The following is a 12573-nucleotide window of genomic DNA, read 5'->3' on the forward strand; positions in this document are numbered from 1 at the left end:
CGACTTGGTAACTACAACTTGAAGTAACTCCTAAGTATGTGTCAAAATCAGTTGCTGCAAAAATCAGTAATCATTCAGCAGCTAGAGCACAGGCTAATGTACGCAGATTCCTAACAGCCTGATGGACAATGTAAGAGCAGCAACTGCATCAACAGGTCATTAGTAAATCATACAGCACCTACTCCACTCTGCAACAGATTAGCGATTTACACGGAGGTCACGAGGCTATGACAATTAAACATTTTCTTGCATACTTTGTGCAGGAGAACTGAAGGAGTAAGGACAACTTCATTAGGTACCAGCCTTAGTAAAAAGCACATTTACAACAACGCTCATTTTATTCAGTATTTTGAGGTTATCAAGCATAAACAGTTAGAATGTTAGAATTAACAAAGACTGCTACTTGATCACTTTCTTAATCCCACAGAAATTCAGGTTATCACCAAAAAAAGCAAAGTCTCACTTCTGCTCCTCAAGCTGATGCGTCCTCAAGCATTTGTGCGTCCAGCCTTCTTACAGAGCTGATCAGCCTGAAGGGTCTGGAGAATGAGTGAGTTTTCACTGGGATCAGCCCGCGCTCCCGCTAGCTAAGAGTCAGCACAAGCACCAATGCGGACGCAGACACGGCAGGGACACCACCCGAGCTGAGGAAGGGGACCACCCACAGCGCATCACCTTAAAGCAGTAATGAAAACTACACCCTCAGCCAGGTTCATATTTAACACAGTGACTGAAGTAACGGCTACACTGCTAGTTACAAAGTACAGTTCTGCACAGGACAAAATATTTAGTTGACTTACAGACTGCCCCTCTGAATGTTGAAAAGGCACCCATTTAAGGCCGTTAGGTCGGCTTTTGTCCTCACCTGAAAAGCAATGCAATTCTCAGCGGCATGGGGAAACTACTTCTTCTAATTTTTAAATTCAGGTTCATTTTTGTTCATTTTTGTTCATTACACACCAGCAGCTGAAGAAGGAACAACTCAACTGTTTATTGGGAAAGAACATTCCAACACAGTATTTGAACTTTTGCTTAGAAAATAAATTATTCCAACAACTTTTGAAGAGAACTCAAAATTCAGACTCCTAATAAAAATCAGTTCTGTCCATACCTGAATCTTTTTGTTTCCCCTCACCCACCCATACTTTTACCATTTGTCATCTTTGGCAGACATGGGAACAGTTCTTTTGGTTTTGATATGTTGCAGGGAATGTTTCCATTTTCACAGATTGTATTGGTGAAGCCACAAAATTAAAACAAAACTCACAAACAATCCAAGCAAGCTGCAGAAAAAGTTTTCATCTCGTTTCACCTCTACTCCTTTATAAATTAAATTTAAAAAAGTAAAAAGAATGCAAGTTCTACAAGGGCAATAATTTCAGTTACTAATTAGTAATCACATTACTTATTAAATATCACCTGTGGTTGCTCCTGCCCAGTGTTAACAAACTGACTTCTAGTCAGTATAATAAAGCAGCTCAGAGAGGTAAAATTCTTATTTTTAGAAAACATACAAAACCCACTACTGTAAGACAGTACCTACTGTAATACAGTACTTACAAGTTGTAAGCATATACAAAATAATTATCAAAGCATTTGGTTCGTACACTGCTGCTGCAAGTCATGAAATCAACTACTTGCTCACAGAGAGCCAGTGCTAGAAATGGATGCCTGGGCAACCACCTTTAATTTGTCTGCTCAGGACACAGAACAGCGAGTTTCTCTGTATTCATTACGAATTTTGAGCCATAAGGTAAAAGGAAAGGAAACTATTGACCAAAAGGAGGAAAAAAACCCCCAAACATGAACAACGTTAAGTTCCCTGCATTGTCCCATTGATCTGTTTCTACTGTTCGGTGATGGAACCACATTTAGAACACCCATGGCAGCAGTCTCCATTCACATTATTTTGTCTGTTCTCTCCAAAAACACCTAAAGCAGCAGATGGCTTTCTGGGGACATAGATGCCCGTTTGGACGCTCAGCACTCCCAATTTCCAAAAGCCAGATGCAATGACTTCCTGTCACAACTCAGATAAGAGTTTAAACTGGTTGACATGAAGAGAAGCAACTTACAGATTCTGAATCCCAAGTCTTCTAGTTCATTACATACTGCTGCCAACCCATATTTAACTGTAACCATGTTTTGTAACCAAGAACAATTGAAGTAACTCTACTCCTAACAGTACAAAATCTGAAGTAATACTCTGAAATACTTCTTAGCTCTTGGAAAAGTGCTCAAAATCACCTGTGTGCCCAAAAAACTATCACCTGATGCTGTATGCACCACCAGTCACTTTAGACTCTGTATCTCAGTTGTCATCCAGCAAATCTGACTCAAAAAAAAGAGACATCATCACTTGGCTGCAACCATCCCCCCCTCAGCCAGTCACTCAGTTATGAAAAAATTGCTGAGAATTTCTAAGGTTCAAACACAGTCAGTTCTTTCCCGTCATACAACTCTTGCAGTTGGTTTGCCTCAAATTTTATGGAAGGTTTTTCAGTTTGCATCCCAGGCTCCAGAGCGTTCTGTCCAACTATTTTAAGATTCACAACTTTTATTTTCCAAGTATTCTCCACAATGGGACAGCTAATCAGTCCGAAAATTTGTTCAAAGATGCCCAAACAAACGTTGTCTCTATGAACCGTGCCAGCCACCGCTACCAGCACTAACCCATGCCGAGACATGGCACATTTCAGTCCATTGCCGTGCAAATTAGGGTTGAATAGAAGACATTCTTCTTTAACCAAGGAGAGCAGACGAAGGCTCACCATTTCCGCACCAACATATTCTTCCCTGTTTTTTTCTAATGTGTTGTAACAGAACTTCATTTTGGCATCCTCCCAAAAATGCTGTGGTCCCCATCTTCCTTCAGATTTTACTCCCAAGGGATGTTGAGAATTCAGGATTTCAAAGAACCATTGACAGAATTCTTCTCCTAGATCATGAATGTCATCGTCTGGTAACTTTTGTCTCTCTCCGTGACTCTGCAATCAAGCACATTTTTTTCTTATAACTATTTAGCCTGAACATACCAGACTACCACTTAAAACACCACCAAATCATGTAAATACTTATTTCAAGCATTTTAAGCCTTCTTCAAGTGCTCTGAAGTCAGTGTGCCTCAAGAAAAACAACAAAGTAAAATCTCATTTATTTTTAAGATCACAATTATCTTACCTAGAGAATCAGGATAGGTTCTTTGAAATACAGTTAGAATAGTCCTTCAGTTTTGTCTCTGTCTACAGCTTATAAACAAAGAGGAAAATCCTGTTTCTACTTAGAAAGGGCAGGGAAAAGATTTTTGAACAACTTCCCTGAGACCAGGATTCTCTGAGACACAAAACTTCTGCTGAGTAAAAAGCACCTGGGTTAGTAACTTTTTACTCCCCTTTACATTTCCGGAAGGTTACAGAAAAACAAAAAGGATACAGACCCAACCTGAAAAGCTAATCCCATGTTAGAGAAGAGCTACTTCTCTAATTGTGCAACTGATCAGTTAAACTGAGATAATACAACACTGGGATTCGAGGGCTGCAGGGCTTTTCACATAGCAACATAGGCTTAGCCTGGAAATAAAGACAAGTCCATTCAGCCTGTCATAAAATCCTTCCTTCAGACTGTCACAAAGTCTTTTGTTCAACACTGAATTTGCTGAGAAATTATTTTTAAGTAGCGAGACACAGTAAACATTGCTAGCAGACAGCCAAACCTTCAAAGAATATTTTGAAAAGTCTCAAAGATTCCTTAGCAGCCTTAGAGAAGAACGGGCCAGTGAAAGAAAGCATGAAACTATCCAAAACACATTTTCCACTAGTTCCCCATAGGTTATGGACAAGCCACTTGTGCCCTTTTTTTCCTTGTTTTACAGAAAATGACACACACATGCTCCTAAAACACATCTAAAATGTAGGGGGACAAGAAACACTTCAAAATAATATTTAAGTTTAATGATGGATTGCTGAGACTGACAACAGAGTGGTGGGTATGAAGTTTTGAAGCCCAATTCACAGTTAAGTGGCAAAAGCAACTACCAGTGAGGAACCAAGGGTCATGTTATTAAAACCGCATCAGCAGAGGGTGACAAACCACTCCCAACTGTTGTATTGCTAAATATGTACTGCAACAAAGCAAGCAGTAAGATTTTTTTAGACACTATTATGAGTCAAACTAAGAAATCTGTTCCTTGCAGCTGGAATTCTTGGTCTGTCTACAACTATGTGTAGAAGAACAGCAAAGTTTAAGCACAAGCATTTAGGAAACAAGTTGCATAGCAATTAGATATTTAAGACAGGTTTTAAAGTGGATTATAAAAAACACAATTGGTTTAGAGGGCACTACTTAATAAAGGAAGTGTCACTGTAAAAGGCAACAATCAGATGCTCGGGTAACAGTCCTGTGAGCCTACTTAATTGGCACATACGGAGTTTGTTTATCATCTGCTTTCTCTTGCAATAGGTAAGATTTTTTTACTTAAGAAAAATCACCCAAACTTTCCAATGTAAAGATACATGACCACCAACTGCAAGGCGCCACATTTTTTGAACGAGAACTAAACGTACAGTTACTTTGCAGGGCTTCTCAAAATTTGCAACTTGACAGCAAGACTTCGAGAAGTAAACCAAATGTCAAGTTTGCTAACACCAAAGTCTAGTAAGTATTAAATTAAGTATGTTTTAAGTAGGTATTAAGTAATTAATTATTAAAAGTTTTGAGATTTCTATATAGAAAAGTTGCATTTGTTTCATAATAAACCGTAATTAATTTCTAATTCTGTTACGTAGGTTCATGTTACCTGTTTCGTCAAAATGGTGAGGGCCACAAGAATTAAGAAAAAAATAAAGGCAAAGAAAAACGTGTATGATAAATAAACTTGCTGAATTTGTCATTCTTTGTGAACGTGCTTTAAGTACTTTGGAGAATTTAATTTACCTTCAGTCGTAACACTTCACTATGGGGTAATACTTCGGAAGACTTCTTGCAAGAGCAAAATTCTTTTTTCCCCCCAATGTACACACGCAAAAAAACTGTATTGAAAACAATTCTCAGCTAAATCATCGTTCTCATGCAGAAATCCCCGTGAGAGCGAGCTCAGTGCAACAGGTTATCAGCAGCTACAGAGCTCTAACAGCCCAGCTGGTGGGGCTGTTGCCCGTTAGGTCTCTGAAGTACAGCACTTGAAAGAGCAAGGTGGCTACTGACACGGTAAAAGATCCAAGACAAATAAACCACTGAAAGTTCATTACACCGCGAGGATTTGCTAAATGTCAAAATTCTGAACTTCAAACACCTGTAATTGCCTCAACACATTAAGTTACACTGTATTATGTGTTACTATTATCAAGGGGGGGGAAAAGAATACATGGACCTGGCACTGCTACACACTTTACATTTCAATGATATAAAAATATGCTAAAATCCATTCTGCACTCTAACTGCAAGAGGTAATAAGGAAAACAGCTTACAGAGAGTACGCTACTCTCTAGAAGTAGATGTCTAGCAGTAGATCAAGGCCACTTACAAAAAGGCAGTTTTCTCTCCATTCCCTCCCTCCCCCACAACATTTTAGACCAGAGCCCAAAAGATGTTTCTGGCCTATGAGCTACTATCAACAGCGTCTCTTTGCTCTGCTCTGGGATGTGCCCTACCCGTGCTATTGCTAGTGCCTGGTGTGGCTGCAGGATGACTGGAATTCTACACCAAAAGTTTAAGAAGATTCACCACATTAAAAAAAATGACAAGGGGTGATGCAGGGTTTCTGTACCATTAATACTAGTTTTAGTTGTCCTTGAATCCACAGAATTATTTGTGAATACCCTCTACTTTAGCTTAAAGTACAACTTAAAAATTAAAAGCACGAAGACCCCATACATTAGAGTTCAAATGCACTAACATACTTTGCGAAACAGAACAGAAGACCATGCTCTGCAGGTGATACGTTGGCACGGACACCTTTAAATGATTAATTAAACAAACAAAAAAAAAACCAAAACCCCAAAACAATACAAACCGAGTTAAAGAGATTCAGAACGTCCCTAAATACAGGTGAAGAGCCACATTTTGGATGTACATTAGAATGTTAACACTGGTTATCCTGCAAAAGAAACGCTAAACATCCTCAAGTCTTTCAGAAAGCAGCACTCACCTCTGCGTGTGGTTTTCTCTCCCTTGACTCTGAGGCACATGTTGTGAGCTGCCCGCTCCAGTACTGCTTTACACAATCAATAAGTACGTGTTTGTCAGAGGAAGGAGACACTGGAATTCCTTGTGCTGCCAAATACTTAAAAATTATTTCTCGGTAAACTTTTCTACGTTTCAAAAGTTCTTCTACACTTTGGCTATAAACCAAGACGGCATGAATGGCTTCTGCAAGTAAAGAAAAATTTAAGTTAGCAGTTGCTTCCCTCGTGATCAAAACCCAAACCTATGCCATTTCTTAAACTCCTGACCAGCACCTCCAAACACAGTACAAGACAAGCTTAAAAGAAATGCAAACACTTAAAAGTTCGTTTGTAAATTGAAATCTGACTTAATCATATTAAACACAGAAGATACCCAAAGACTTGGGAACATGTTTAAAAGACTATGCTGTTTTTGCTGAAGAGTTTACTATCTTGTAATACCTACTTCCAGTACAGATGACTACTTGGAACTTATTATGTATTTTTTGAACTTGATGAAAATGATGCAACTTTTTTTTCTTTCAAATAAAATTACTAATATTCTTCAAGTACTTTCAAGCTGTTTAGAAACTTCAAATGCTTCAAGAAGTATAAAGATTCTTGCACATAATGCATTTCAGCTATACTTCCTGAGATACAGCCAGCCTTAACTCCAAAATAAGTTCATTTAACAGGAAATCATCTAGGGCTTCCTGCTTCGTGTCACCATACAGCACCTTCACTTAGCAAAAGCTGAGCTTGGTTTAATTCCCCATTTGAAATGCTCTGGGATATTCCAAAAGAAGCTATCCACCTGTCTTCTTGGAAGCAAGATTACACAGAGGAAGAAGAACCAGACACATCTTTTATGGTTCTTCTGAATATGGAATGTGAACCTTGATGTCTAGATCAAATGGGTAGTTCACATGGTTTGGTCAGAGAACACACTGTTATTTTGAATAATATGTAAGTTTTCAAATGTTTCCTGTGAACAGAAAACTGACAGAAATACAGCAGGGAGGTAACTGAGGTAATCTCTGATTCCTCGTATGTTGAACGAGAATTCTAGCACCAGAAGCTTGCTGTTCTGCAGACCATATGCAGTAGCTTGTGCAAGTGAGGTTCCATCTAGCTTCCCAAACACCGACAGAAATGGAGTTACACCTGTTTTATTTCCACAGTAACATAATTACCAGTCCCAGGCTCATAAGAAAACACCATGTGTTGTAGCACAGCAACAGTACATTGAAATGTAACGTTCCAAAAAAATTCAGCTATAAGGCTCTGTGACAAAATTAGAAAACATGACAAAATTAAATTCATTTTTAAGGTACTTGTGGTAGCCAGTTTTCACCTGAGCTGAGGCTAGGTACTTAACATGTTACCGATAAAACCTGTACATTTAAACAAGACACTAAAAGCTGAAATAAAAAAAAAATAAAATAACACCTTTCAATTTAAGTCACAACCACTGCCAAAAATAGGTCAAAAAAAGAAGAAAAATACAGGCATAAGCCCTTTTTAAGAGATGTGTTTGACAAATCTTATGGATCTGAGTTATATCACATGAAACTTATCCAAGGCTTTTGGACGACTATATTTCAGGACAATACACCGAGTAGCCTCAAGTAACTCACACAACATCTTTCTGAAACAAATCTCAACATCTACAAAATCTCAGGGGGTGGTCACATCTGAAAGTGCTCTGTTCTACAAAGAAATACGTTCAATGTTAGACTTGTTTCTTTCAAAACGTGAAAGCAAATGTTATTAGCGCAAATGGCAAGAGACACTTGAGTTTCCAATACGTTTCTCAATACCGGCAGGGCAAAGAGCAGCGGCACAGCAGCGCTGGAAGCTCACCGTGGGGTGGTGGTAGGGGGGTCTAAAAGAGAAAAACAAATCCTGGAGGCCTACAAACGCGCTACGAGCCGCTCGCAGCCGCAAGCTCCTCGGCCAACACAAACCGCAAGCTCTCCGCGGGCAAAGCCGGGCGCCGCTCGGGGCGGGCAGGCCCACCGGGGGCCACCACCCCGCAACGGGCAGCCTCGGCGGGGCAGGGCGAGAGGGCCGGGAGACCCGCGGGCAGCCCAGCTCCCCCAGGCCGGGAGGCGGCCGGGCCCGCCGCAGGAGCCCGCGTTCCCGGCCCGGGCGCACCTTGGCGGCTCTCCGGGTGCACCAGGCGGTTGGTGACGGTGTCCGTCAGCGCGATCAGCTCCGCCGTCTCCAGAAACTCCAGCAGCTCACGGCAGCCGGCTTGCTCCTTCTCGCTCAGCCCCAGCGACGCCATGGCCGGCCCCGGCCCGGCGGAACCGAAGCCGCCGCCGCTTCTCCAGCCGAAGCGCGTAGCAACGGCGGGTTCCGGTACGGCGCCCTACGCGGTCCGCGGCGCCGCGGTCGGCGGGCGCCGGGTGGCAAGAGAGGCTGGCGCGGAGGTTCCGGCCGGAACTGGAGTGAAGGGCGGCGGGGCCGGGCTGGTTCCCCCCGGCCCTGAGGGGAGCTCTCGCCCCGGCCCTGAGGGGAAATGTTCCCCTGGCCGAGGGGAAGCCTCGCTGCAGCCGTGAAGGAGACGTTCCCCTGGCCGTGAGGGGAAACCTCCCCACGGCCCTGAGGGAAAGCGCTCCCCTGGCAGCGAGGGGGAACTCTCTCCCGGGCGTGAGGGGAAGCCTCGCTCCAGCCCTGAAGGAGGGCTCCCCCCGACCGTGATGGAGCTCACCCCCGGCCCCGAGGGAAGCCTCCCCTCAGGTTGGGTGCCATGGCCCCGGGGTGCAGCCAGACGGGGAGAACCCGACAGCTACAGCCCAGCCCACCTCCAGGTGGGGGAAAGTGCGCTTAAACGTGTACACGATGTATACGAAGAATGTGTAGTTACCATCCTTCCCTCCCATCAGGCTGGGAAGCCGTCAGGCAGATACGACTCCGCAGCCCTCAGGCCAGCAAAGCGTTGCCACTGGCCCTGCCTGCCCCCGGGCGCTGGGCCCCGGCCAGGGGTGCTGCCCCTCACCCCTGGCAAGCCCGGCGGCGGATGCGAAGGAGAACAGAAAGCAAACCGCCCACAAGTGTTTAAGGGTGGTTTTCAATCACCGATGCAGTCTCATCCCAACCTGCCCAGAGATGGAGGCCTTACACAAAGCAGGCTCCCAGCAGGATGGGGCTGTGCACCGCGGCCACCATCGGATCCTTAAGGAACGGCTCTGCTCCTCCTAAGGTCCAGGCAGATGCTCTTGGTGGAAAAAGCCTTTGGAGGTCTACTGAGAGGCCTCAAGCTGTGCTAACAGCTACAGCTGTCACTTCAACTGGACTGACTGAGGCACAGCCCCTATGGCGTTGTCTTCCACTTGTGACCGAGGGAGCTGCTGGACATCTTGGGAACTAACAAGCAAGTTATGTGTGTCCACAAGAATGGGAAATCTGACAGCACAGCACCCACCCATGGAAATGAAGCTCCACAAGCCACAGCTCTTTTCCACTACATTCAAGGCTTGAACCTTGGTGTCGCTCCTCAACTTGGCAGTATGTGTTGTGTCAGGGGCAGAATAACCAGTGACGGTCACTTTACAGATCATGGAGAAAAAAGAAAAAGGAGGAAAGATGACTAAAAAAAGGGAAAAAAAAGAAGATAGCAGAAGCAATCACAGACCTCACTGCGGCAGAAAGAGTCAGCACTCTCAGCAAACCCATGCTTCAATACCGGTAAAATGAGGCCATCTTTTGGTGCTAAAGCTGCCTGTGGTTTCGAAAACCAGAAGACCTAGATTTTTTAAGGACACACAGACTGTCACCTGAAGACAGCAGTTAAAATTACTGGTGATGCTTTTGCAGCAACAATTGAACACTTTGTTATGTTAGGGTCTGTTCAGATCTGAAGTGACAAATGCCTACCCTCAACAACTTGCAAACCTAAGATAGAACACCTACATGAACAAGAGCACACATTCCTACCCACCCCCCATACTACGCGTACCTTTTAGATGACTCTTTTCTCTTTGGGATCTAAAAAAAATGTCCGTGCAGATCTCCCAGGTTCATCAGAAGGAAAACCCAGCACACATTCAGCTAAAGTAACAGCTACTCTCTTGAGCTACAGCAATGAATTCAAAATAAACCAGAAACAGCTGAACCAGTTTTGTCCATGAATTTTCAGTCCAACTTTCAGATAAAAATTAATTCCTAAAGCATCTGGAAAGATTCAACACAATAACGCTTACTGTCTGCACTGCCAAATTTTCCCTCATACGTACATTGATTTAATATTTTTTATGCAGTTAAAGCAACATGTAACAGCTTCTACTGACAAGATCAACCTCCTGCATAATACACGTGGCCTTGCCACAGAGCTATTACACGCTCTGTAAAACCAGTTACTCGCACGCTCTTCTCATAGAAGGCCTCCCATCACAAAATGAGGGCAGCATTCTGCATATCCGTATTTAGAGTTTACAAAGCAAAACTGGCTCATCAAAAATGGGACTACCTACATACTACCAGTTTTGCTGCTGAAATTTTGAAATTCTTAAAAAGTTAATCCTGCAAGCTTACAATTAGAAAATGCATCTGAGAAACATAAATGACCTTTCCTTCATTTTACCTATGTTTCAATAAACCTATTTAGATTTTTAGCCTTCAGGGAAATAATATCTAACTGTATATTCTAAAATTTGGGGGGAATAAGTCAAGATATCATTTAAAAAAAAAGATTATTTTGAGATGTTTGTTTCCAATGAATATTGGGCGGGACACAGGGGGGTGGGGGGGCACAGGGGCAGGTTGCCTTAGAATGGTTACACTCCCATTAATCCCGAGAGAAGAAAAGTGCATTGTCATCACAGAGATTGGAGACACTCTCTAATACTCAGAACTGGTGTCCTCCCAGCCCACTCTTCTCTTTTTTCAACCAAGGCCAGCCCTTTGCAGCAGCATTATATGTATACCTTGTCAGTGCTTCCCCTTTGGAAGTGGGGGTGGGAAGGGGAAAAACATCTCAGAAGTAGGTTTTATTTTATTTCTTTCTTTCCCGTAACTCACAATTCCCTATAGAGTTTTTATTCAAGCTTTTTCAGTTGACTTTGATCATTGACCAGGAATGTAAACTGGCATTCCTAAAGGAATAAAGAAAAAAATTAATAGCCTATATAAACAAATTCCTAAACAGGAAAATTATTAGCCTATGAAAAGAAAAGGTAAATAGAACTCTTGTAACATGAAACTGCTGTTGTAATTCAAGGAGTCACTACAAGTGATCCTCCCTCTCCCCATTCCGTTCAGAATTTTAATTTATTGCAAATTATATCCCTAAAATGTCAACCATCCTCTTATTTCTATGAGCACAGTGCAGAAGTCAGGCACTGAGACAGAAAGTACTGGATTTAATGATACCGACACATAGGAATACAGCTTCAGGCAGTGCTAGATACTGCTCCAGGTCACATCCGAGACAACTGCACTAATGTATCTGAGGCTATTTGGGTTGGCAGGAATTGAACTGAAACGCAGTTACAGGCTTTTTTGTTCCCCTCCTCCCTCCCTCCCTCCCCTTCCTTTGAAAGCTAATAAAAATAAATGAGAAATTACTGACTACAACACAACCAACCAAACTACACCTAGAAGTAGCTGTTTTCTAGGTGGCCACTATCGCAAACTGTAACAACTGAAGTATATCTACACACATACTTAAATGACACGGGCCGCTGCGTTAACTCATTTTACCACTGCCATCCTACACTGAATTTTCCAGCGAGTTCGCTAATAACGACGTTGCTTGTGCTGATAGACAAAGATGACATGTATGGCCTGAAGGAATGTTATAGAAATGGAGAACAGGAGCTAGTCACCGTATAAAGCACATGCAGTTTAACCGTGTCGCCCGATCAATTATACTTCATAACCTTGAATTAATATTTTATACCTCCTACCTGTCATTGTTGACATCGTTAATTTTCTTACACAGTTCTAAAAACCAGGAAAAAAAACCAAAAAAGCTTCCCAATCGGACCTTTTCGACTTTAAACATACAAAATCCAAGTACGTGCAAGGTTATCTGTATACTCAACGACCTCAGCGTTGGCATTTGTTTTAAACTCACGCAGGCTATTTTAAGCACCCTTGGCTGTTGGGTGCTTCGTTCACCCTGGCACCTCAGCCTCACCTCAGGCTCACAGCTCGGGATTCAGAGCAATCCAGCTGTGTAACACCGGACACCAGCCAGCTGTGCAGCGGGCCACGGGGGAGAGAGCTTCAAACGCTGCACTGGGCTACCACCTCTGGGTACAGTTCTGCTGCCTGAAATGCTAGCATATCAAAGGAATTAAAACAATATCCAGGGCATAAAAGTTTACATTCGGTATGTTAGTGTATTTTGCATTGAATTTATCAAATGGCTTACATATACGTTCCCATTTTGATACATATTGTG

General features: G+C 42.7%; 1 protein-coding gene across 1 annotated transcript; it reads right to left on the reverse strand.

Moving 5' to 3' along the window:
• Positions 1–319: 319 nt before the first annotated feature.
• On the reverse strand, positions 320–8548 carry C2H3orf38 (chromosome 2 C3orf38 homolog). Its single transcript, XM_037378149.1, has 3 exons — positions 8319–8548; positions 6146–6366; positions 320–2987 (listed from the first exon to the last, which is right to left on the reverse strand). The coding sequence occupies exons 1-3, from the start codon at positions 8449–8451 to the stop codon at positions 2421–2423; spliced, it is 921 nt and encodes a 306-aa protein (XP_037234046.1). The 5' UTR covers positions 8452–8548; the 3' UTR covers positions 320–2420.
• Between the last annotated feature and the right edge of the window lie 4025 nt (positions 8549–12573).

This window comes from Falco rusticolus, chromosome 2 (genome assembly GCF_015220075.1).
Source record: "Falco rusticolus isolate bFalRus1 chromosome 2, bFalRus1.pri, whole genome shotgun sequence".
NCBI lineage: Eukaryota > Metazoa > Chordata > Aves > Falconiformes > Falconidae > Falco > Falco rusticolus.